Source organism: Manacus candei, unplaced genomic scaffold (genome assembly GCF_025592945.1).
Source record: "Manacus candei isolate 608988 ecotype Guabito, Panama unplaced genomic scaffold, ASM2559294v1 h1tg000081l, whole genome shotgun sequence".
NCBI classification, from domain to species: Eukaryota; Metazoa; Chordata; class Aves; order Passeriformes; family Pipridae; genus Manacus; species Manacus candei.
The window spans coordinates 5,188,039-5,215,043 of NW_026138129.1; the positions used below are offsets into that span (position 1 = coordinate 5,188,039).

General features: G+C 42.9%; 1 protein-coding gene, 1 long non-coding RNA gene and 1 other non-coding gene across 5 annotated transcripts in view; all 3 read left to right on the forward strand.

Annotated features, from left to right (window-relative positions):
• The first annotated feature begins 2,207 nt into the window (after positions 1 to 2,207).
• LOC127481632 (uncharacterized) lies at positions 2,208 to 21,183 on the forward strand. 2 transcript variants are annotated; one of them, XR_007908276.1, is made up of 7 exons: positions 2,208 to 2,402; positions 3,473 to 3,590; positions 4,512 to 9,151; positions 9,753 to 9,843; positions 10,275 to 10,512; positions 14,110 to 14,194; positions 20,607 to 21,183. It is a non-coding gene; the product is annotated as an uncharacterized LOC127481632 (long non-coding RNA). The 2 variants fall into 2 exon arrangements; XR_007908277.1 differs by lacking the exon at positions 10,275 to 10,512 and having other exon boundaries at positions 2,209 to 2,402.
• On the forward strand, positions 2,323 to 2,405 carry TRNAL-UAA (transfer RNA leucine (anticodon UAA)). The gene has a single exon. It is a non-coding gene; the product is annotated as a tRNA-Leu (tRNA).
• Positions 21,184 to 23,950: 2,767 nt separating the features above from the next.
• UTRN (utrophin) overlaps positions 23,951 to 27,005 on the forward strand; it is a 368,491-nt gene continuing 365,436 nt past the window's right edge. Inside the window, exons 1-2 of one of the 2 annotated variants that reach the window (XM_051811059.1) lie at positions 23,951 to 24,234; positions 25,145 to 25,302. In XM_051811059.1, the coding sequence (XP_051667019.1) occupies positions 25,224 to 25,302 (79 nt within the window). In that variant the 5' untranslated portion in view covers positions 23,951 to 24,234; positions 25,145 to 25,223. Of the gene's footprint in view, positions 24,235 to 24,569; positions 24,815 to 25,144; positions 25,303 to 27,005 lie in introns of those variants that run through there. The other variant, XM_051811060.1, reaches the window with a different exon arrangement.

Here is a 27,005-nt window from a genome sequence, read left to right on the forward strand (position 1 = left end):
CTCTAATGCGAGAAAAAAAATCAAATTTATTCTGGCAGTTCTGAGAGATCTTGATGGTTTCATTAGTAGATACGTAAAACTTATACACAAATATTTAGTTCAATTTGAGGCACAGGGAAAGAGCAAAATGAGAAGGTAGAAGAAAGCATGAAGAAAAGGTAGTTGTAGACTTTGTCTCCTGACTTAAGGCTGTTGGTGCAAGGAAGAAACAGAATTATTGATATACCCACTGAAGTCCCTTTAAAACTATTTTTAAGATGCATTGTGAATTAGAGGCACTTAAAAAATGACTTCCAGTAACTGAAGAAATCATTCTCTTCCTTGCAAACATTGCTCAATACTGTGGGTTTTTCTCTATCTTTCAGTTGTGTAAGAACTCAAATTTTGCCAGCCCATGAACTTGCCTAATCACATTTAAACAGACTTTTGAAAAAAACTGATCACACTATAGTTGAAAGGACTCATGCCACACAGGATGAGTGGAAGAAAATGATAAAAGTTCTTTGACAACGTAAGCATACTAATGAAAGAAGCTGCAGGACGGACGTCTCCGTGCTCCCTAAGGAAAGCTGCCTTTTCCTTCTGAAAGTCAGCACACCTCCTGTGTGTAGCATATTCTATGGGTTGGTGAGGTTTTTCTTCCCCTCTTCCCTCATATGGCAAACCCTAAAACTGAGTTTGAGGGGTGAAGTAGTTAAAAGTGTGAGAGAGGATGGTTTACCTTTTAGGACTTTGATTTAGTTTCCTACTGAAGCTGAAGCTCTTCAATCCACACAACCACACACCTATAATCTCAGCCCTTTCTGAGGAGTACAAAGAATTGGCAACCAGGCACACTTTGCTCCGTCTAAAAATGTAAGACAGTGCTGCCCAAATATAAAAGAGAAAAGAAAATCCCTATTACAAAATAAATTGTTTAGTATACAAGGGTTCATGGATATGTGTATGAGTCTCCATTTCATCTTATGGGATATTTTTTTTTTTTTTTGAATCATGGGTTTAGTTTTGGAGAAATGGCAGTGGAACAATTGCTTCCTCAAAGTGAAGGCCCCAGACTATGGACACACTTGTGCAGGTATCTCTGGCATGTGTCCTGGGAGAAACTTCTCCAAGTAAAGCATAGCTCTTCACGTATAAAATGTTAACAATTCACCTGTACGGTATGTTAGAGGCATTTTCCCTCGCAAGCGTGCCTAGCATACTGGGGGACTCTGAGCACTCACAGCCGAAGGGTTCAGGCACCACCCACACCTGCGGGTACGGACAACCAGGCTGTCCAACAACCGAGCAGGGGGTGTGTTCCTGTTCTGCCCAAGCGGAAGCAGATGGTCTCCGCACGCCTCCTTGTCTGCTGGAGGCTGGCACAGTCCAGAGTCCTCGGCCTGCGCTGTACGGAATATGTTCCTTACACCTCAGGGGCAGGCTCACAGGTGGCAAAGTTTGGTGGGATAAAGGATGTCCATTTTCTATTTTCTCCGCTGAAAAACAGCACAGGGAGCGAGACTGGGACCCAATGCCAGGGGAAGGCCCGAGAAGGGACACCTTCCCATTCCCCATCTGACGCAGGGAAGAAGGGGGAGGTCTCAGGGCAGGTAGTAACTGGGGATACTGCGAAAGGTGCTTCCGTAGCCCAGGCAAAAAAAAAAAAAAAAAAATCTTTCCCCGCAATACTTTTCTCCTAAATAAGCGTAACTGATACCTTTGGACTTTAGTGGTTTTGGTTCTCCTTCCTTCTACGAGCAAGGAAGATACATTCCAGGAAACATTTGTACGGGAGTAATAAAGTGCCGGTGCCTTACGGGCGCAACCTCTCTGCAGCCCTCTTACGCCGCCGAGGATCCACGCCGGCACCGCGGCCCTCCCTCCCCACTCTGAGGAGGTCCGAGCCCGCACTGCCCGTGCCCCGCAGTGCCCGCAGCCCTCGCACCTCATCTCACCGCCCCGGCCCAGCGCCGCCCGCCCCGCTTTCCCCTCAGGGGCGGGCCCGTGCCAGCCCCGCGCACCTCCCCCGCCTCCCCCTTCCGCTCCGGGCCCGGCGCCCATCGGAACGAAGGCGGCGGGGGAGGGCCCGGCCCGGGCTATCGCGGCCCCGGGAGGGCTCAGGGCCGGAGCAGCGCTCCCCGCCGGGCCCTGCTCGCCCTCCTCCCGCTGCCGCCGGGAGAGGCCGCCCGCGCGCACCGCCCCGCGCGCTCCGCGCTGGGAATAAAGGCGGGGGGGGCGCGGAGGGGGAGGAGGTGCCCCCGAGGATCGAGGGGGGCCCAGGGGGCGGGCGGGAGCGCGGCCATGGATGTAGGAGCGACCGGGAGCGCTCCCGGTATCTGCACCAGGATGGCCGAGTGGTTAAGGCGTTGGACTTAAGATCCAATGGACGCATGTCCGCGTGGGTTCGAACCCCACTCCTGGTAATTGACGCTTTTTTTTATCGGGAGCCAGACCCTTTACGCTCCCGGGCAGGGCGCGATGTCCCGGCAGAGGCGCGGCCGAAGGGAGCTGGGGGCAGCCGGGACGCGGCGGGAAGCGGCTGAGGGGCGGGGAGCGGCGCTGGAGCGGCGCCGGAGCGGGCGGGCGGCGGCACCCGGCAGCCCGTGCGGGTGTCCCGGCGCTGGGCGGCCGCAGGGGGCACTGCGAGCCGGGGGGAGCGCTGCGGGGCCGCTGGGGGCTCATGCAGCTACCGCACGGTCAGCTCGAAAGCCGTTTTAAATACGATTTTTTTAAAGAGTTTGTATGCATATATGTATAAGTATATATACACACGCATATATGCATATGTGTGTATATATACATGTACACACATTATTATATATCTATACATATGTATTAAATACACATATATACCCATATATATGCATATGTGTGTGTATATATACATGTATACACACACACATATGTGTATACATATATATATACACATATATGAATGTGTATGCGCATATATTTTATTTTTGTATGTGTATTTCGCAAGCCACTCAGCCTGGGCCTCGGCGATGGAGCTTTGGGTGGCACTGACAGGTGCCTCCAGCTTCGTCGCCCCTGGGTCATGACTTGTTGCTCTACAGCATCATTTAGGTTATTTTTTGTGTAGATTTTTTTTTTCCCATTTCCGAGCCCTTTGAAGGCTCCATATCAACCTGTCAGCATGCTTTTACGACGTGAAAATGAGGCTAAATGCCGCATGCACTGGGGTGCAGGAAGTCCACAGGTGTTGAGCCTGCTGGGGTGTCCTCGGCTGACCCCAGAAGGTGACGGGAAGGAGAAGCCTGCTGCAGAAGTGCTGGCTGTGCTCTAAACTCTGCCATGGATTATGCTAAAGGTTAAGCAGATTGAGTGTGCAGTACTGTCAGACTCACCTCCTGGTTTTGTTTTCTTTGGCCGGGCAGATGGAGCAGTTGTTGCACGTGTTGTGGTGTTTAATTTGCTGGAGCGTGTCTTTGTTGTTTAGGGTTTGTGGTTTTGTTTTTTTTCTTTTTAACAGGGTATTATCATTGTGTTTAATAATACATCAAAAGTGAGGGAAGTACAAATCAAGCGCAGACTGATGCATTTTTAAATATCAGTATTTGCCAGAGCATCCTGGTCAAATTCTAATACAGGTAAATATAGTTGTTCTTAGCCACCCGGTTCCCAATAATTCGAGCTGAAAAATTATTCTAAACTTTTAGTCCAAATATATCATGTGATGATACCAACTAATTAAAGGATAAACACGAAAGATATAACTTCTGGTAGGCCTTCTATGAAATAGAAGGTGAAATATGTCAGGATATTTTATTACATGCTGCACAAAAGGATCTGGCATTACCAATGTGGGCATGGTATAAACACAGAGATATGATAGTCAAGAGGGAATTGTGGAGAGAAGTGTGGTCTGTGGTGAATTTGTAGGAACTGCAAGTACCTGTATTGTCTTTTCTGAGTGTTACCACAGTTAAATTGTAAATGCAAAACATACCACACTTTCTAGAACTGTTCTTTAAAAAGCAGTACTGCTAGGTTCAGCTAATTTATGAAGTAAACATTCATTGCTATTCTTCATTAAGGTACAAATTAGTTAAAAGTGGGTACATGTTTGAAGGTACATTTTACCTGCAATCTAATGGTAAAATGCTGCCCTTGGAAACCCACATCTTTGCATACAAATTGTATAATTCTGCTTAGGTGCTTCTTTACGAGCATGTTTGTACGTACAATAAGTGCTCATGTATATTTTGTGGATGCAGTGCTGATCTTGATGAAAAGTTGGTCCCAGCTATGTCAGTTACAGGCTGAATTAGTGGTGGCTATTGTGCACTGGGAGAAAGAAAAAAAATAAAACTAATCACAGTTATTACAAGAACAGTAATTACTGAACAGAAAAAGAAGGCAGTGTTTAGGATGAGGAAATATAGAAAACTGGATTTCTTGGTTAAAATTGTTTCTGTTACAGGCACTGCCCTTTCCTTAAGAGATTTATTTTGCAGAGAACTTTGCTCAGTCCTTTGTTGAACCTGTGTGTTTCCTGCTTCTTATAACAGCTTGTTAGAGCACATGCTGATCTGGAATGGAGCAGAAGATTTTTTTGAACCTTTCCTGATCTGAAGAAATACCCATAAAATCTACCTGCAACAAGGATGTCCCAACCTCTTCCTACACTTCTCCATAAAGGAAAGTTTAATCTGCTGGGGTTATTTGTTTCTATTTTAGGTGAAGTGGCAGGGTGATGTATTGTGTTTTAGGTCTGGAGATGACCATGATTTTAAGGCTTATACTTTATTGAGCAAGTATTTTTCTTTGCTTTTAATAGCTTCCCTGTTAAACCCTCATGAATTATTGGTGGTTGCCCTTGCAGTTTGACATTCTTACATGCACTTGTTGTACTCTGGCCTTTAGTTCAAACAATATTGCTTTTTATTGGACTGTGTTCTGTGGATGAGTTGTTTTTCTAAAAAGGATCCTTGCCTTGTTTGTTGAGGAAAATGGAAAAAGTATAGTGACTAATACTAGAAACCGGAATAAAAAAAGGAGATTCATATGCTGACAGTTGAATGCTACCCTGATCAACCAGAGCTGTTTTTCTTGCCTCTGCATATTTCCTGTCTGATGAGAAGCCGGTCAGTTATAATAGATTTTATATAAGCAATCATTTGTTTTCATGTTCCTTATTTTGTGGTCTCCATCTTGAGTACCTCAGAATGATTTGCAGAAATGCAAAGCTTTTGCAAGCACAGGTGAAATCAACGTATCACCTATACTTTAAGGAGTCTCTGAAAAGAATTGTATTATTTGTTTCTGAGCAGTCAGAATAACTTCAAGCAAAAGTTATTGGAGATACTTGACGTTAATCTTTCCGTACCTCAATTTGCCATTGTATAAAATAGAAGTAATGAAAGTACACCATTTGCAAAATGGGCTGCTATGAAGTAAATTCATTCTTGTTTCTGAAGAATTCAGATGGATACTTAGATAATCAGGTCATGTAGACTATCAGTGAATTCAGAAAATAAGGTGAAATAAACAAGATACGGAGCCACGCTTTGAGCTGTGAATACCATGTAAAGTATTGATTACTGAACAACTGATTGAATAACTGATTAGCCAGGAAGCACTGCATGATGTGTGCTGAACAAGGTGGGAGTCTTACAGGAAAACAGCAAGCCATAGTTTAACTCAAAATTCTATCTCACTTCATAAGCAGAAGGGGATCAAATCAAGAAGGTGGCAACCTATTGGTGAAATATTATTTAGGTGATATTTCAAATTAGTTTAATAATTTTTAAAAACTTTCAGCATCTTGAGTTGGTTTTTTTTCAGTTACACTTTAGTGTGTGATGGAAGCGTGTCATTTGTTACTTGAGTTAAACCATTCTTCCATCATTCCCAGTGACCAGTATCTCATATTGAGGAAAAATGTGTAGAAAGGGCTGCGAAGTTCCTAAGCTATTATATAATGTATGTAGGATGATCAGTAAACCCTCTGATTTTCACAGCAGATTAATTTAAAGTCTATAAAGTAGGACTAGTCTCTTATATTAGCAGGAGTAACTGCATGTAAAGTACTTGGTAATTCTTGACTTCTTCTCTTTGTGGGACTTTTGTGGTAAATAAGAGGGGTAGACTCTATTTTCTGTATTTCATTCTCAGGATGCTTGTTCAAAAATTACCGCTATTTAGTGTAGACAGTTGTGTCAGTGTTTATACATATGTTTGCACAGATTCATTTTCAACAGCTGCTGGGCTGTTCATCTGCTGACTGCATTCAATCTTACCTGCAGATTCTTAGAATCATTTCTGTTGGACTTGATATCCAAAGCAACCAAGTGTCATTAGCAATGTTAGCTAATTCTGCCTCCTTCTCCAGGGCATTACAACACACACTCCCAAGCAGATCCTTGCAATGTTTTATTGCTTAATTATTTTTTCTCAGTTTTGAGAAGGAAAATGAAGAGATTTTCCACTAGGTTAGTTCAGTCCAAGCAGCAAGCTCTGGGGAATTGAGCTGTGGTAGTACAGGGAGCTCAACTGCCCTGACTGTGCCACTGATGGAACAGAACAAGGGCCTGCAGAGCAAAGCCCTTCAATTTACTTATAGTGCAGATGGAGGTAAGTTTACTCTTATAACTGACAGATGAGACCTGCAAGTCATGATCTTTTAAAGCACCATCGTGTCCAGCATTACCCAGAGTAGGATGGTCTGACATAGCCATCAGAAGAGACCAGGTGCCCACTCAGCTACTGCAGTTAGTGTCTGTCATTTTAGCTCAAAGCCACCTTCACTGGCAGAGCAAAGGGCAGTAGCTTTGCGCTGGAGCGAAGGGCTGTGGGCATGCATTACTGTTTGCCACTTTCTCTCATAAGGAGGAATATATGCAGGTGGTAACACTTTACATCAGCATAGCATTATTACTGAAGGATATTACTGAAAGTGTCAAAAGACTGGTCTGTGCACTAGATCACCTCCAATCTGGGAACATTTTCCCTTGTGCTGGCTTTGCTGTGGTGGCAGCAGCCTCCTTCAGAAGGACAGAACATGCAAGTCATAATTTACACTACAGCAGCAAGGTTTACCAGACTATCTACTAAATGAGGGGCCCTGAATACCCTAAAATGAAGGCAGCATAATGCAGAATATTGATGCTAAGATTTCTGGGAACTTAGGGCATTGGGCTTAAAGTATGCTAGCAGGCATACTTTAAGGGATATTTTTGGTAGAGTTAAACTTACCTGAATGAATTCTTTCTTCCTGACAGGGAAGAGCTCGTGTCTGAAGACTACAGAAAATGTGCACACTCTTCCGAAAATGGTCTTCTTAAAAGTGCAGTAACAAAAATGCCTTCTTTCCCCTAATGATTTTGAGAGAAGAGTGTATTTTCCACATTCTTTAATTTTCCTTGGTTGCTCCTTCTCTTTCATCATCTGCTCAACTGTGACCTTCTTTCTGGTTTGGAAGTGCTACAAGATCTTTCCTTCAGACCTCATCTGCCTCATTTTTAAGTGTTTGTTGAAGTGGTTCATGCAATTCTTGGCAAGAGATCACTCGCTGACCATGTGACTTGATAGATTTTTGACACCCGTCTCTTGCTATTTCATTATGTGTTCCAAACCTTTTCATATGAGAGTGGAATCCCTGTTAGGAAGTATGGACTGCATTTATGAGTGCTCTTTTGCAGCTAATCCACATTTAATGATTGATGAGCATATGTATTATTTAATGATTGATGAGCATATGTATTTTAGTTTCACTTGTCCTGTCTTATATCTCTGTAGTTATTTTCTCTCACACTCCCACCTTTTTCTTTTTATGTGCATACCAAGAAACAGATCCAGATGGTCTAACAGTTAGCTGCTGCTGAAAGAGGCAGAGATAATGCCTTTCCCCAGCCCTGACTGTACTGCACATTCCTACTGCTTACCTCTTATGTCCCTCAGTCTTTGATTGTCAAATAATACGTCACAAACCAATTATTTTCATGTTACTTGGATCTAAAGTTCATCTCTTAGATTATCTCATTATAAGAAATGAGGAATTGGAGAGAAGTTTTCACATGTTTTGGGCTCCCTGACACAGGCAATATAGATCCACTAACTGGTTTTATTCATCACAGAATGGAAGAGGCTGAAAGGCCCCTCTGAAGATCATCTAGTCGACCTCCCAGCTCAGAGGAGGGTCAGCTTGAGCAGTCGGGAGTTTTGAATATCTCCAAGGATGAAGACGCTGGGCAACCCATGCCAGTGTTTGACCACCCTCACAGTAAAAAAATGGGGGGATCAGTGTATTAAAAATAAGTGTTTTCTGCAGGTTAGACTACTGTAAGTTGATCCAAGTTTTTCTTTAAAATGGTCTGGGAGCTGTAGCTCCCAGACATCCATCCAATGGCATCTATCTATTGAGTTAAGGGGAGGTATTGCAACTGATAGCACTCACCTTCATCCAGTACTGTGGCTAATTACTCCTCATCCTAGATCCAGAGGTTGCCTCTGAATGAGGAATTGAAAAGCATCAACATAGTTCAGAAATCCCATTTCTGTAAAGCTTTCCAAATCCTTTTGTTACTATATCCAGAACAGAAATAATTGATGTATTTAATTATTATGACTTCTATCTTTTATCATAATATTTTGGATATCTTTATTTTTTTGTTTTGCAGTATTATTTTCTATGAGAATAGCTGATTGTTTTTGCTAAATGTAGTTTTAATGTTTATGTAGCTAGCTTTATACCCATGGTTTCCACAATCTGTGTTTTGATAGCACTGTGACAGTGCAGGCTATATCTATGCCAGTTAACAAATCCTATAGTGTTCTGTGACTGAAAACAGACTGGGACATGCCTAACCTGTTGTGCTGCATTCATTTGGGTGACCTGCCCCAAAAGTGATTTGACACATCAATAAAGAAAAAATACCGAAAGCAAGTGGATCCAGTGTTTGTGATGTCTCTGCCCGCCCAGTGCCTCTGAACAAAATACTTTTCTACAAAAAAGAATTATTGAGTAGGATAATAATTGTATGGTATGAATGCATAAATTAGATTACTTTAAGAGAAGAAAGCAGTTAATGCCTCTTAATAGACAGTACAGAGAGACATCATGGATGAAAGTTTCTGCTCTGTTTGATGTTGTTGTTAGAGAGAGAGGTCAGCCATCAACACAAGAAAAAGGACCTCTGTGACAAAGAAGGTAGGGTGACTGTGTCCAGCTGAAATGTTGACAAACTCGAGCAAGTTATGAAATGTATAAGTATATGAGATAAGAATGGGGTAGGATTGGGAAATGTAATTAAAATGCTCTAAAATCAGAAGTTGTGGTTAGAGATTCTTTTTCTATGCCTGTTTCTCTTGCTTTTCTTGGTAAGTTGCCTCCAAGAGGGGCTTAAGTAGATTTTCAGAGTGCTCCTGTTTTAGGCTGAGCTCTGCAGAGGATGTGTCAGGAGACCTTCAAGTGCATGCTGGTACCCACAGCCCCCAAATGGAGCCTCTGTGGGTCCTTTATAGGCAGAATTAAAGGCTATGCCTTGTGTTCATCTGGAAGTCCTTAGCAAACTTGTCTCCATATCCAGGAATGGGCTTAGACTGTAGCGTTAACTCTCTCAGAACATTTTATATTTTTAACAAAAGTTATTTTATCAAGGTAGTCTTAACTGTCAAACTGGGAGATGTTTACTTTGCATTGTACATTGTTTCCTTTTATATAGTGTTAGTTATTTACAGTCTTGGCATGACTGCTTCCCAAGTAGTAAATATATTCTGGCATAATTAAAGCAATTGCACTTCCTTTGCAGGCAAAACCTCTGAGATGGTATCTCTGGAGGGAGATGTTGGAACTGACAGAGAAGCTGCCAACTGCTGTTTATCTGTTAACCAGTACCTCAGGTACCATCCTTCTGAATCACCATCTCAGACCACATCTGTATTTACAGAGACCTGCTCTGGTCCATAGGTCATTACTTGGGCGATTGTAAAAATTTAGCTAAAAAAACCTACTGTATTTTTTAATCTTATTTTTTGGTGCATTATATATGTTCAGCAAAAAAAAAAAAAAAAAAAGAAAAAAGGAGTCAGAGAAAGTAATTTGAAGGCTTGTGTTTCATCTGTGTGAAATCCATGCAAGGCAATGTAACATAGTTAATTCTGAAGAAGGTAGCTGACTTCCCTCAGCAAGGTATCCATATGGGATACACTTCTGAGGATATACCCAATTAGTTCTGCTGCTGCAACCAATGTTTATGGATATAAATTAATGGGTCTTGATCCTGTTGCTGCCACTGTGTAAGCAGATTGTTTATCACTTTTTGTTTGGACAGGCTCAGAAGACTGCTTGGATAATTAAAGTTGTAGCATCTGCCCAATAGTTATATACTTAAAATTACTGTGCCTTGGAGTCACCTCCCTTTATTGATCTTCAGACTGGTGCAAAATGAAATTGCAAATACAAGACATTCAGGCAAAAATTCCATTAATGGCAGTAAAGAGTATAGGGTACTACAGGGCTTCTTGTGGAAGGGCAGGACTACAATATTTTTCCAATCTCACAGGAAACTGGTAAGAGTCATCTTAATATTATGTGATGGAAAAGGACATAAATCTATATGGATAAAATTAAATTATGCATAGGCAATTAGCTTCTGCAGAAGAAGAGATATAGGTTGTAAACTCTTCTCCCATGCCACCAAATAATTTAAATCACAGAGTATTCTTTGGGGGAATATTAGAGCTGCAAAAACTAGCCTGGCCATAACTTTATGTAATTGATAAATTAAATATGACTATTAACTCTTGACTGTTTGGAAAATAAAGGCACAGTTTGCATTAAGGTTGACATCACAAGGTTGAACTGGATGATTTCTTTTGGAAAAACACTTGAATCCTTTTTTTAATACATTTTACAAAAAAATGTGTAATGTTTCATGTGACTGCTACATTCTGTATTTGAGCCTTTATTTGATAAAAGGCTCAGGGAAACAAATTCTTGTACAAATATTTGGAGAATACCTTGTATATTTCCAGGACAAATATTATTAAGTGGATTTGAAAAAAATTTACCCAAAGATGAATTTTACCAGTAACAAAAAAAACTTTCTAAAAGGAGTGCTTCTCATCAGGTGTAATCTTCCTGCCTAAGCAGTTGCTATTTAGTGAGATGACTGACCTTAAATCTAAAAATAGTGGGAACTTGTATTCCTCAATTACACAGATGGACTGTAGATTGAGTTTGACAGCTTTAGTTATGATAAACTACTTTAGGAGTGAAATAGTATTCTTTGTTGGCTTCTTCTTCTGTGTTTTGCAAAGTGACAGCGTCCATTTTATAAGTGGCTTTTGCAAATCAAAATGAGCCTGGAGGACCCTGGTCTGCACCCAGCCTCACAGTCAGGGCTGGCTGTGACAGCACTGCATTGCTGTGGAGGAAGGATATTTTTGGGTGATGGCTGTGGAGGGGCAGTGAAACAACACTGCTGCTCCGGAGCCTGTGGAGGAGCAGCCAGGACCCCACCCTGTTTCCATAGGGCCTGCAATGGCCCCACTGGACTACAGGGGCTGGGGTGTACCTCTGCAAGCCACTCATCCTGGGCTGGGTCCTTCTAAGGAGACTTTTCACCCTGTTCTTGTACCATGCTGTGTACACCTAGGAATTGCAGAGGGAGTTTAGTTCCTTGGGCACAGTGTGGGGTAAATGCCCTCCCAGGGATAAATAGGGATTGATGCAGGCTAGTCAAGGGTGAGAAGGGTCAGGCTCTGAGTGGGCAAACAAATCTGTGTATGCACCACTTCTGAGAGGGGATCCTTCTCTTCCCTGTTACTTTCTTTGAATGTCAAAGGTTTGCTGTATCCTTTCTGATACCTTGTACTAAACACCAGATTTAGTCTATAGGTATGGAGACAACTTTTGAAAGGAAATGAAGTGGGTTACCATCAGCAATGCAACCTTCTCCACAGGTGCAACCAATTGCTATATAAGAAGTGGGGCAGAGCTAAACAAAGAGCAGAACTGAGCAGAGGTGGGCAGGCTGGGTGAAGGGACTACGTGTATCCAGTTCTCCTATGTCTAATTGTCACAGACAATGCCAAGCATATGTGCCAAAGCTGACAAGATCAAATGATGTTTTTGCATACACTCTCCAACTTAGCCAAATACTGTACTTGCAGGGAAATTTTCTCAAGAAAATCTAAAGGATTAGACTAAATAATATCCATAAGTGACATTTGAAATACAGAGGCACAGCACTGTGTTTAACCTCATAATTGCTAACTGATAGAGTTACTCTAAAACACAACTTCCTTGCTTTTTTTCTTTTCTTTTTTTTTTTTTTTTTAATAGGAATTTAATTTGCCATCTTTGGAAAAAACTTTATTCTGTATGATTCTGTTCTCAAATCAAGTCTCACTATTGCTTAATTTTTTGAATCATTCAGAACTGCTGATTTATGTAATACATTGATTAATGCAAGAGTGCCATGGCTAATGAATAATGGCTAGTTTAGCTGTTAAGTTTTTAAGTTTTGTTACTGTCGCTTAGGGTCAGAGAGAATAAAGGTCTGGTATTTTAAGGGATTTGGCATTTCTAGATAAAAACATAAAATGTCCAATCTCTAAAGATAAGTAGGGAGGAATACTGGAAAACTGATATCTCAGTGGAGTTAGAGTGTAACTTAACTTGCATGGTGGTTGTTTGTATTCACTAACATACCTTAATTTTTGTTTTCTACTTGTTATAAAACCTTTTGCCCTTATTTTTGTACTGATTATATGAACATTTGATGTCTGCTGCTGTGAAGATTTTGTCAATGAAACAATTGTTTCCTGAGCACTTCAGTTTTTCAGGTAGTCCCATCAATGATTATAGCTTTGGGGGCTTTAAAACTGAAGTTATTTTAACATATGGTAATGGTACTTGATAGTTTCCTCTGGGAATCCCACCCACTGTATTAGCTAAAACAACTGTATGAAGAATGCTGTTCTCATGGCTCAAACACTTGTAATGCTGTCCCACCCAAACTAACCTCAGTGTGAGTCTGACTTCTAATCCATGACTGAGATAAGCAATGGAACTATTTGTTACTGTCCCTCTGATTTGAAGGTATTTCTTTCAACCAAGTTAGTATTTAACTGCCTTTATTTTACTCTTAATAAAAATACAATCATATAATTATAAAAAAGACAGGTGTTTTTGTCTGTTGTACCAAAGAAAGGCATCGCTGATTTGCTCTGAGCAGGTGGTATAGAATTCTGGTAGTGAAATCAAATAAAACACACAGCGTGAAAGGATACATTTTCCTAGGTGAAGGAGAAGATTGGCTTACTTTAGGTGAAACATTAATGGCAATTTCACTGAAATGAAATCTTAGTGCTAAAGTTTGTTCTAACTGCACTATATTTTTAAACTAGAAACCATTCTAGCAATTCATCCTAGCATGATAGCAGGACTGTTTTTAAAAAGTATCAATTTCATCATGCATGTGTGTGGATCACAAAATTCCAGAAGTATCTCAAGTTATCCCATCATAATAACGCAGGATTTTTTTATGTTATGATAATCTTTGGATAATTTCTTCTAATCATGCTTTTTCACATCATTTCCATACTGCTGCTGCTAGCATTTTGTACCAGATGCTGTTCTGTCATGAAAGCAACTGCTTCCTGATTCTTTTGTGCCTGAAAACTTGTCTACTATGTATCAGTCGACCCAGTAAAGTCTAGTTCAAATCCTGTTCTGTTTCTATCATTAGACCATCCCACCAACATTAAAATTACAAATACCTTTGTATGCTCCATGACCTAAATACTCCATTATTGCTTTTGCTTGAATACAGTGCTGTCCTTAGGTATGCCAGATGTGCTTAATGAAGGTGGGTGACATGGATGCAGTGCTATCTCACTTGATACCTCTACCTCTTGGAGAGCCTGACTGCACTTAGTTTTCTATGGAAAATCTGTAAAAGTGGGGTCAGGTAATGCTACAGTCGGTAGCTGGCCTCATTGCCTACATGTACATAATCAGAGAGAGAGAATGCCCGTTCCAGTTCAAAAAAATAATAGATACCTGCCTACTCTGTAAATTAGAGGGAAACCAGTGCATGGGAGATAAGAATATGAGCTTATCAGCTGATAATATTACTGTTTCTCTCCCCCTGTATACAGCAGCAACTAGATGGATGTAGGCAATGGCCCTGTTTGCAAGGGAACTTTGCTCAGTCCTGGAAATCCAGGTGTTTGACAGCTCCAGGTTGGTATCTGAAGCTTCAGGTGGGACTTTGCTGCCCAAATGTAGAAATGAGATGCCTCATTTTATGCTGGAGTGGATATACTGGTGGCCAAAAAGGGGCAATGTGTTTACTTTCTTTGCCTTGGCATCACTCTCACACTGCTCCCCTTCGTGCTGAAGCAGTCTGCTTTGGAGTCAGCTGAACAGCTGTGCTGGAGAAGCAGACCCAGTAGGAACATGCAAGTGAGAAGGGAAAGTCTGCCCTTTAGCCCAGCCCTATCACAGAACTGCCTAGTTAGGTGTCTACCTGGCCCTGCAAGTTGTCTTCTCTTTGGCTTTACAAATCCAAAGTAATTGAGCTGTTCAAGAACAAAGTGGATCATAAAGGTGTGAAAGGCAGATATAATCTGAAGATAAATCATGCATGGTCAAAGGAGCTGGGGTTGTGAAGTTAATTTCCAGGGAAGATTAAATGAATCAGAAGGCAGACCCTTTTGAAGATGCATAGCAATATATGTTCTTTGACAAAATTCTTCCCCTAGAGCCCCCAGCAATCTGCATACATCCCCAGACTAAACCCAAGAGCCTTCCTGTAAATAAAGAAGGGACATGCTCTGGAGGTGATCTGGATCTCTGTGAAAGCCTCTTTGTTCCAGTCTGTGAGGTCTGGAAACTTCATAGGCAGCAGAACTATGGATGCCGACAGGAACAACTTGTCCAGCTGCTTTGGCTCTCTGATGGGATAGTGAGTGGCTGGCTCTGCTGGTGGATCTGAGACCCCGTCCCTGCTGCTGAGGGAGACTGGCAACGTTACTGGGGTATCTGGCAAATGTAAAACCTTACGTGGGCTTTCTCTCCCTAACTGCTTTCTGCCTCTCCTGGTGCAGGGAGGTGGATGGTTTCCAGATGAAACAGTTGATGGAAAATTCCTGTTAAGGAAGAAAAAGTAGAAGCTTAACTCTGGTAAAGACTGTAATGATGGGCTGGGGCCAAAGCTAGGAAGGCCAGGGCATAGGCTGGTGCCATCCCACTGCACCTGTTGTCTGTGAAGGAGTCAAAGATGCTTCTACAGCTGTCAGGATGGGGGACAGGGAATCAGGTATCCACACTGCTTTCTCTGGTTGTTGCCTTCTCACTGCACCAAGTGAAGCTCAGGAAAAAATCAGAACTCAGCACTGAAACCAAGCTGAATATGGTTAGTGTTTGGAGAGGAAGCCTTGTAAGGAGAATGCAGAGAGCATCTGAATCACTTCACCACCCATGGAAATACTCTACAAATAAAGCTGTGTTGTTTAGTTATAAATTTCATGCTGGAATGGTTAATCTTGAACGTATATAGAGAAGAGCACCCGGAAATTAGTCATACATTTATGATTAGTGACAGATTTGGCTGAATTTGAAAGTGTGTCCTAAAGGTGAAAAGCAATCCTCGGATTAACAGAATTTCTGATCAGCCCTAGGATATGTAGACTTCCTCAGGCATTGTTGCAAAGGTTTTGTTTTCCTTCATTTTTCCTATTCAAATTTGGTAATATTTCTTTTCTGTTGCTAGTGTTACTGTGCCTCTGTTTATTGGTTACTATTCCTAAAAACAAATCCAGGCTTTGGCTTTTGTGGGAAAAGGATGTGGAGTGGGGAAAGAGAGGAAGGCCCTTCGGAAGATTTGTGGAATTTGATAATGTTACAAATGAGGCCAACCGCTATTTTAAAAATTGCTATTCAAGTGGTTTATTTCTGGCAGAAATGGAGGAGGCCGAAGAAACCCTTACCCGCTTTTGTTCTAAGGCTCAGGATGTTCTTCCAGTTGTGTTTTTCCCTCTGCCACGTACTTTATCTTCTGCAGATGTCAGTGGAGGGTTTTGTAACACACTGCTTGAATTCCCTCTCTTGCCCTGAGATCTTGATGCAGCTTTGCACTTTGCATCTTTATAAATAAATCATAAATTTTCACAAATGAATCACCTATTGTTCGAAGTGGCAGAATATTTTAGTGCCATCTAAGTTAAGAACTGTGATCTTTAAATGTTTATTTTGTATTTTTGACCTGTTGCAGTTACAATTTATGTCCAAGGAGGTATAAAGAAGAAATGGGACAAAAAGCCTCGCTGAGCTGCAGCTGTATCAGAGACACATGCATCCTTGGTATTATTATTCTTGACTCGTGGTGTAACTGTAGGATGTAGGAGTCACATTCTTTGGCAGCTCAGGTCTGGGCATTGCTGAAACTGCCCCAAGATTTTACCTGACAAGAAATAACAAATGGAGGTATGTAGTTGAGCACAGGGAAACAGCAAAATGTCAGGATGTGAAGAGGTGTCTGTGTGCCCAGAGTTTGCCTGGCTTTCTGGCTGTACCAGCTGGTCATCTCAAAGCTGTCCCTGCTCCCTGCAGACCTTGCCACAAGCAGTCCTGGAGGCAGTGTCACTTGCAGCACATCTGCCTCAATACTGGTCAGCATGGTGGGCTGCAGGCATCTTGTACGTCCATCTCAGAGCCTGCTGTAATACTCTTACTTACGATATTTTAAGAGTTCTCTCTGTTGTATTAAGAACATGTAATTGAGGGTTTGCTGTTCCTTTTTGGCGAAGAGCCTTTTTGGCTCTTCTTGGAGCCCTTTGGGCTCAGCATTGCACTGGGAGACATCCAAGGTTTTGCTTTACTCTCTTTTTGGGAGTGGGACCTCCAGGAGCAGTCATGCATCTCATTCCACACTCAAAATAGCAAAGCTCTTTCTGTAGAAAAGTAAACTGTCATGGTTCCTGAGAAAATAAATGCTACTGAATAGTGCTGTGTGGGCATATGACAGGGAGGACATTTCAAAATACAAAAGAAAGACTCAAAGATTGTTTGAGAAGTAGTTAGGGAATGTGATAGATGAAACAGGAGTAAAAGCATTTCTACTGGCCAGTACCACCCCCTTGGCTGAGGGCAGGTTGAGAGGAAGGACTGGGTGCATCGGGAGGGCAGAAACACATCGAGGTGGAGGACACAGGGGTGCCTGGGACTGCAGGGTCCCTGGCTCCAATGGGATGTCTGTGTGCTCATTGAATCCCAGCCAGAGACCCCAAGGAACATGTCTCAGGGAGTTTGCTGCACGCAAATGTTTTAAACAAACAGCAATGAAGGGAGGGGATGCCAGGGGTCTTTCCTGGCAACCGTGCTCTTGTATTTAGTAACTTGAGCAAAACTTTGCTGATGAGCATTTGCATCACTAGCTGATATATACTTGCTGAAACCAGTTTTCTACTGCACTCTTAATTCCTCATATCCCTTGTCAGGACTGTTTCTGTTTTGATACTGACAAAACGTTGCTAGCTGGTGATAGCTACTTAAGGCAAAGGACAGATGATTTTATATTTCGTAACAACTGTTTCACAGGATTTGCAAAAATTAAGTTTCATTCCCAGCTAGTTTTTCCAATCATACAATTTTGTATGTCGTCTTTTTTTTCCGTGTTTGTGGCATCATATTTCAGACTAGATTTAAACTCTGAATTTGCCGGAACTTGGATACCTTTGTATGTTAAATATACATTCATCCTTTTAACAGTAGTTACATTTGTCAGATCATATTCACGGAGTTTTAAAACATGCCTTCTGTCCTGGGCCAGACATAAGCTATATGGTTGAGGGGCTTTGTTCCTCTGTGCTTACATTCTGTTGAGCTCAATGGCACCTGATCCTGACAAAGTGAGGTCTTTGCTACTTCTGTGCTAGAAATTATACTGTCATTCTGTAACTGCTAAAGATCAGTCCTTAAGTGCTTGAAGCATAAGAGCTTGGATATTATGTTACAATTATGTTCTAATGGCATAGTATAGAGGACACTCTTAAGAAGACTCTTGCTCTCACATGGTTGGAAAATTCCCTGGAAATGCTAGTAAGGCTTTATTTTCTGAAATGCAGAGTCCACATATGAATTCTCTCCCATCAAGGACGAACTCCAGCATTGCTCCCATTTCAAACGTTTGGCCTCTGCAAGTAACCTCTGATTAGATACATCAGTGATATATTAAGAGTTTTTGTTGCTCCATTATTTTCTTTTGACGGTAACTCCAAAAAAGGGTCTTTTTCAGAATAGGAAAATTGCTTCAATCCTCTTTTCATTCAGTTTTGTAGTCTCTTTCTTCATTTCAGTGATTAAGGGCTTGGCAGGGCTGGACTTCTTTTTTGGTTTGGAAGATAGCTTTGGTTTGGAACATCCAAAAATAAATTACGTCCAAAAGTTTCCTCTTTTTCTGTTGTGATTTCAAAGCAATTTTCATGGCTCAGTTCAGGGCTGCCTAGTAGAAAAAAATGGAAGAATAATTACTGCCTGCAGAGCTTCTAGCACAGCAGTTATTTAACTAGCTGCAAAATAATTTAAGGTACAGGCAAATTTCTTGTTCCCTGAAGAACTGGGTACTTGGAGCCAACATTTTTCCTTGCACTAGGCACATAGTTCCTGTGGCAGTCAGGGAGCGGGCACGGCCCCAGCATGCAAGGCATACTAGCAAGGGCATCAATGGCATTTCTGCCTATCTGAGATGTGAAACTCATGTCTGCCAACGCTGATCGGTATGCTGGGTGTTGTAGCTCCCCATTGCTTCTGGAAATCTTTTCTTTTCCAACACTCCCAATGACTAAAAAAAAAATCAGAGTACTCTTCCCACTGTGAAACGCACAGCACTCATTAGATTCAGACCTCAACCTTGGCCCTGGCTGCGCAAAGCAGACTGAAGGTAGCCCTAATGGAGCAGCCAAGATTTCCTGCTCATGCAGGGAATATTTCACAATAGACAGTACAGGGCAAGTCAGATGATGGCACGTAGAGCGGGGTGGCCAAGTAATTTTGGTAAGAATATTTAATTTTGGTAAGAATAAATTGTGTCTTGTCTCACTGCCCACCCTTGAAATAAAAAGACATAGAAAGAAACATCCTTTCCACTGATTATTTTTGCAGACTGGTGAGATCTTTAATTTTTAAAGTGTTTCCAAATTGTCTTTGTCCAACTATCATATTATTTCTCTCAATATATAATATGCCTATGATGGAAGATGCAATTTTTTTCCCTACTGCAAAGAATGAACCAAGTTAGTAAAGTTAAGCAAGTTACCCAAGTTTCTGTGTTGTGTTAGCACATGAATTCTTTTTCTTTTCCTAACCCCTAACTGATAAACTTGATGAAAAATTGTACTTATTCTATAGTGGTACAAGCATTAGGTATTTATGTGTCCAGCCACTAAACAAACCTATACCAATATATAGCACAGGCTATTCAAATGAGAATGGAACAGCACTGAAAAAATAGTCATGAGTGAAATAAATAAATAGAAAAATTAAATAAATAAACAGAAATCAACCTGTGTTAGGAGTGACTGACTAAGAACTCACACCTGCCCTTGCAGAGGATTGCCTCATGGTGTTGGTCAAAGGTTCCTGTCTTGCACAGACATTTCTGTTGTTGATGTTTTTTTTCAATCCTCTGCTGCAGTTAATAGGGTTATGTTGGGAGGGTAAATTGATTAGTATAATTGTTCATTAATACACTCTAATATACTTTTAGAGGTTATATTCTTCAGAATGATGGTAAATTATGGTAGCTCCAGTTAATGTCACTGCAGCTAAAGAGATGTCAGCATTTCTATTAATACAGTGCAATTTTCTGGGGTTTTATAATTAACTATAAAAAATTGCTGAAACTTAAGATACGAGTTTCCAGTGTATTTTATGCACACAATATTCCCTTGAATCTGATGTAATCGATAGATATATTGACTCTAATAAGATAAAAATAAAGTGGAGATAATCTACTGAGGATACAGATCCCAACTTGTAGAAATGAAAGTATACTAAGGGGAATACACTGCCTTCTCTTTAGGTTAAACCAAGTGGACCTGTGGCAGTGCAGGTGATGGACATTTTGCTCAGAGGGCATCTTGCACCTGGGGCTGGTGTCTTTATCATGATTCCTGCTGCCGTCTGCCCCAGTCTATCCCTCTCATTCTCTGCACCTAGTAGCCCCTAATGTGTAGTTAACTCGGTGTAGCAGAACAGTGTTGAATTTCTTAAGATATGTTGATGTTCTTGGAGAAGATGTCCTTGCAGAAGGAGCTTGCACACAAAGGCAACTGACCTCAGAATAAAAATAACCAATTTAACATTAAAATAAGATCCCATCCTAAGGAGTCAAAGGTAGAAAATGCTGTCCTACCTTTAAAAATTGTGCTTATTTTGAATATTTTAGCATCAGATACTTCGTTGAACAACAAAGATAACTCTAAAGCACTTAGATTACAGGGAAAGGATGAGAAACCAGCGAACTATGTTAGCCTGATGTACTGAAGTCTTTCGAAGGTAATGCCTTTGAAAAATGGTCATTTTTCATACAAAAGGAACATATATAGAGAGAACGTTTATTTAATATGTCTTTTAATGTATTTTTTCTCCTCAGATTAACAATAATGAAAATAGTAAGAGACTTGTAGTATCTGGTTTGTACAGTATGTCAGCACCAAAGCACCGAGGAGCTGTTACTTGAATTCAGATGCAAGTTCTGCAGGAAAAAATGTCTGCCTGATCTGATAACTGAGAGTGACAACACAATGGGCTATATTGAAAGGGGCAATAAAGATGCTTTACTTACAAAGCAATCGATTTGTTATCTCATGTCTTCCTGAATATGGAATGGTTTTCTGAAATCATGACAAAACATTGATGAATGGGCGCATGCATTATTATAGCAGTCAATCTCAAGGTAATGAGATACACAAAATTCCTAGTTATATTGTAATCCTGTCAATTATGAGTGTATTCTAAAAACAGAAATACTAAGAACAAAGAAAAGAGAAAGAGACAAGGTAAGATGAGCTCAGAGCCTCGCAAGAGCATTGTTTCCATGCACCAAGGAATAAAGTATTTATTTACTTTGGTTAAAGTTCAAAGGCCTCACATCATCTCAGCCCCTTTCTCCACTTTTTCTGTATTCCCTTTGTCTTTTGTAATATTATTTAGGGGTTAATGGACTTTTCCTTTATTTTCCTATTTTATTTTGCATATACAGAAAAGTAAGCTGTGCCACACAATCCACATATCAGCAGTCTGCAGCACCTAAGATATTTGTAGATGAATGTAGTTTTTAGAAATACAACTGGGTGGAGACTTTGTTGTTTTACTTTAAAATAATGCTAGTCATCGTTTTCTAATTCTGCCAATCACTGGAATACAAAATTAGAGAGACCTAAAGCATACACATGTACAGAATATTAAAGGCTAGAGTAGTTTTTTGGTTTTTCTCCCTGATGGAGTTGTGCCTAAAGACCCTGATATAAAAATTATAGCCCTTGCACTGAGAAGCCAACAGTCTGAACAACTAGCTCAGAAAACTCAGGCTTTGATCAGCAGCAGGGTAAGGATGGCTCTGGAGAGAGGCATGTTTGAAACATGCCAGGAAAAAAATACTCCTGCTTCCCTGAGGTAGTGTGCAGTCTCGTTATTCTATTAGCCTTCTGTTGGCACGTTGCAGTTCAAAGGAAGATAATGATGCTACTTCTGTCAAAAACAGAAAAAAAAAGAGAAAATTGAAAATGCTATCAGGTTGAACTGAAATGTGTCTATTTTTGAGAAATAATTTGTAAGTGCTTTCAGAGCAAGATTATAAAAATTGGGACCTTGGACTTTACACACAGAGATTTGAAATGGGATATACCAGCTCTCCACTCCTGCTTATCAGCTTGACTGCAGCTTTTAGCAATCAAAGTTATTGCTACCTGATAGCGGTCTGGGGTAACCTCTGTGAAATCAGTAATCCCCTCAGTGCAGCCTACAAAAGAAAGGGCTTTTTTCCACTTAGCATTTCCCTGCATTAGGCAAGGCAATGTGGTGCTTTGGGATCCCTGCCCCTGCACTGCTGCTAGATACCCAGCAGTGAAATGACAATTTCCATCTGTGCTGACTCTTGAGTGTGCACTGGGTTACATGGATTTATATGTCTCTTGAACTGTATGAAAAGCAGCTGGGTTACATCTGGATTCTGGATTTCCAGTATTTGGGTGTATTTTTCATTACTGGACATTGAAAATCCAGCACGCAGAGGGAACGTATGGGATGGGGCAGAGAAGCCATCTGTTCAATCAGGAGCATCAAGGCAGCAGGCAGGGAACAAGTGGTTCTCCTCTAACCACAAGCATTATGTTTGCAGTACAGGTTTTTCAGTGTAATGTAAATAAATAGGCATAAACACAGACAATACCTTTCCAACAAATCCAGCCTACTGCTCAGTGCTGCCTTACAGTTAGACACTAATAGGTATTGATATCCATGGTTTTATAGTGCTTGTCATCCATGAGTCGCAATTCTCAATAGATTCACAACTTCAGTCACCACAACATTTCTGACACACAATTATTATCCTTTTATAAGTAAGAACCATTAATGACTTTGGATTACGCAGATCAAGTATGAATTAACTTTTTTTGCACTGAATCACCCAGAAAAATCTAGGGAATGATCCAAACTAGTCATCTTCACTTTTGGGGCTTCCTTCCAGAAACCACACTATCTGCAAGACCCTCCATTGTGCAATACAGAAACAAAAGACCCAGTCCCTGTTCCACATGTAGTGCACAGATCAAAGGGTGAGGAAAAAATGTTAAATGCAGTTAGAATTATGATAACAGTAAATTACACGTAGCATGTTTTGTTTCTTTGAGGTATCTCTTTTTTTCCTTGGGGGAAATATCAAAGTTAGGTTAGGCTAAAATGCATGCAATCATTATTTACTCTTGTTATCTGTAGTGCCTTGTAAACCCATAAGCTATATACTAGTAAAAGACTTTTGAAGACAAATCTTCGTCATTTCACATTCCTACCGATTTGTGTTCAGCTGGAGATACAGAAAAAGAATGTTGCCAAGCCTGAGCTTCCTCCTTTCTGCTAACTAATGAATTCTGTACCTCCTTTTCTGCAGACTGCTGGCCTTTGTTATTAAGGCAATGAGGTACTCAGTGCTGGAAATGCATCTAACCTTGAAAACATTTTGGTCTGGATGGCTGAGGCCTAGCAGGTAACACTGAGGAATTATTCAGCTACAGTTTCTCTCTGATATTGCTGAGACTTCAGACTAATGCTTTCCCAGATAAATAACGGGCCACGTGTTCAGCAGCCTCACAGCACAGGTGAGTGCAGATTACTGGCCTGAGCAAACATGAATAAATTCATTCCCAGATGGCAAATTGTGGCAATGAATTAATTACCACAAGCGAAATATTTTACTAATGTTTATACATCAAAAGTGACTTCAGACACCCAGCATCCAGCTCATTTTTATTCATCCATTCTGTCCCTTTCTTGCCCAGCTGAACAGCACCCGGGACTTATTGCCAAGCGACCCCGTGAGCTGAGGCATGGGCACCTGGCCGGTTTCGGGAAAGCTGTTTCCTGCTGTTATGTGCGTATATGCCCAAGTGTGTCTCAAATTTCATCACGCTCCCTGACTTCGGTGTCCAAGGGGAGCAGCGAAACTCCGAGGTGCTGCGCGACCGCGCTAATTTGTGGAGGAAAAGGAGCAGAAGGAGAGGCGGGAGCGCACAGGTGCGGCCGGGAAGGCCACAGCGGAGGAACTGATCAGGCACCACCACCGGGCCCGGCGCTTCCTCGGGCGGTGCCCGAGGAACAGCGGGGCTGCGCCGGCCACCGCCCGCGGGCTCGGGGCGGGGGCGCGGCCGGGACTCGCTCCGCCCCTCCCTCCCCTCTCCTCCCCTCCCCTCTGCCCCCGCACGGCCCGGCCCCTCCCGCCCCTCGCTCGGAGAAGGGGCCGCGGCTGGGACGGCTCTCCCGCACCCGTGGCGCTGGCCCGGCCAACAAAGGGGGCGCCGGGGCCGAGGGAGGGGCCGCCACTGGGCCGGGCCGGGAGGGGCGGGCCGGGCTGGAGAAGGAGGAGGGGCGGCAGCGACTCGCACAGAAAGTTGTGGGTCCGCCAGCGCAGCGCCGCGGGAGCTGCCGCCGCCGGGAGACGGAGTGCGGGGAGGAGCCGGGCTGTGCCGTGGGGGAGCGCAGCCGCCTCCCACCGCCGTGTCCGAGGGGTGAGTGGTGGCGGCGAGTTGCTCTCGGCGGGTGCCCCGGGAGCGGCTGGCTAGCCCCGCGGGGAGGCGACGGCACCGGGAGGGGCGCGGCGGGGAAAGTTTGTTCCCCAGCTCGGGTAGCGGCGGGGGGACAGGGGGCAGTGCCCGCGGCGGGCACACCTGCGGGCGAGGCGGGACGGGGCGGCCGCGAGGAGCGGGGGCGAGGGGCGGCCCCGCCGCGGAGGTGCCCGAGGGCGGCGGCGGCGCTGCTGCGGCCGCGCACCCTGCGGGGAGGAGGTGCCGGCACGCCCGGCCGGTGCCGGGTCAAAATCCCCGCCGGGGCAGCGGCTCTGTCGGGGCGGTCGGGCGGGGGCGGGCGTGCCTGGGGCCGTGTGTGGGGCCTGTCCCGCGGGGCTTGGCTTCCCCCACCCCGGAGGGGGGCTGCGCGGCTTCTCGCACACGTGGCTGTCGCGCCCCGGGCCGGCCGGGGGAGCGCGCCTGCCTGTGTCCCCTTCCCCGCTGGCGCACACCCCGGCCCGGCGGGAGCGGAGCTCCATGGCTTTGCCACCCTCTGGAGCGGGACTGTCCCGTTCGGTGCCAGGTGGGTGACGGGTGGTGGCGGTGGTGTCGCGGCAGGGGCCGTGTCCTGCCCCTCCGAGGGTCACGGGGGGCGCACGGCGCGCCCTGACGCCCAAGGGTGACTGAAGCTTGGCTTTCGCGGCTGGGGATTGAACTGGCCGCCTGAACTGGCCATCTCGCTTTTTAATACCATAAGGTGTCCCACGGCGGGGGCACAACGAGTGGCCGATCGGCTGCCCCGCTACGCGTGGCCATGGCCAGCAAGCCTCTACCTTTCCCGTCGCACGCGGAGTCACACCTGGCATAGCCCGTGGAGTTACCGTGCCTCTCTGCTCCTGGTCCTGTGCTGTAGGTGCTGACCCGGGGCCCTCCATGGGAGCCTTCTCCCGACGGATTTAGGCTCCGCCCGTGGCGTACCCCAGCCCACGAGCATGGCCCGTGTCTCCGACCCGGAGGAAGGACCTGGCGGGGGACACAGTGAGTTCAGCGATATCATTAAGTCGAGATCAGGTAAGCTGTCGAGAGGAGCGGTGTTTTCCTGTTTTTATCTCTGTCCATAGCTTCTGACATCAGCTTGCATTTTTAAATAGCACGTTTGTCCAGCTGTTTTTTTGGGGCATATATTGGTAGTACAGTGAATGACTGAAGCTGTTTGTGCAGCTCTCCTACTGTTACTTACAAAGTAATAGTAATTGTAGGTCTCTAGGTTTGTGAGGGTTTTTTTGACAGTATTAGTCAAGTCTATTTGTTTGGGATCCACCTCCTGCATTATAATTACCTCTACTTTTGTAAATAACCATTTGCTTAAAATGCTCTTATGCAACCTAGTGTTGGCAGCTTTTGTGTTTATTCTCAGACACTGAAAATGGCAACTGTGACCACAATACTGTACCTCCTAAAAGTGCATTGCAGTAGTACTCATGCAGTAAATTAACGTGCTTCCTCCTTAATGTAAAACAGTTGTCTAAGGCTACTCACTCAGGCATTTCCTCCAGCAAAACATTCATGTAACAGATCTGAAGGTTATTGGAAAAACATGGAGTTTCTTTGGTTTTGGTATGTTGGAGTCCCCTGAGGCTCTGATGGATGCTGGGGTGGGTAATGAGGTACCCTCACTTTAGCAATGGGAGAATGGAGGTTTTGGAGGGACAGCTGTATGTTGTTTAAACCTTGGTAGGAAACTGTGCTTCATCCAGAGACTGGGTGCTCGCTTACTTAGCCTCACAGGTTCCCTTTGGTTTCTTAAATGCAAAATGCTCCTGTTACCAAAAGACTTTCCTCTGATATCTGAAACCTAGCAGTGTGTTTTTTTTAAAATGTTCCATACATAAAAAACTCTAGCTCTTCAATTGGTCATGATTTGATATGTTAGATTACGTGGGATGCAGATTTGATCTGGATCCCATCGTTGTTGGAGTAGTTTGTTTCTTAGACCTTCTTTCTGAGGCAGTCTTGCTCTTAACTTCTGAAAGCGCAGTTTATGAAACAGATGCTTGTGGTTTTTCATCTTGAGTTCTCTAGTGGTGTTTTATATTTTCTGCTCTTATTGTGGAACCTCTGGGCATAACTGAATTTGATTGTAAGTGTGTAGTCAGCATCTCTAAGGGCTTTGAGTTGGGATATGGCTTGCAGACAGTTTATGCATTTAGGTGTGTAAGTACTACAGTTTTATAGAATGTATGAGGAAACATGGCTGTATCGGAGGTTTTTCATGAATGAACAAATTGTACAGTAAGTTCTGTTGTTTTGGTTAGAACAGATGATTGTAAATCTGTTAAAACCACTTCAACTTTCTTCTTGTGTGTTATTGAGAAAATGCTCTATATTCTAATACAAAGCTAAAAGACTTGAGCATTAGATTAAAAATGGTGATGATTGATCTTAAGTAATTCATCTTTTCTAAATATTACACTGTTTTACATCTGGATGTGTGATTTCTTCAAGTAACATACTGTACTACATAGTTCAGATCTGAACCATTCACTACAAGTAAACCTGTGGGAGGGATTTCTTAATGAAAAGGCTGAAGTTTCCTGAAGTACAGATGACAGCAAACTAAAGGCTCGTTGTCAGGACTGAGGAGAAAATATTTTAAGCTATACTTTGATTTTTCCTAGGTATCTTGGAAAGAGAATGCTAAATTTGATAATTATTAAAAAAAACAACTAAGTTTTCCTGCTGGGATGATTTATCTGGTATGAAAAGTTCTTCAG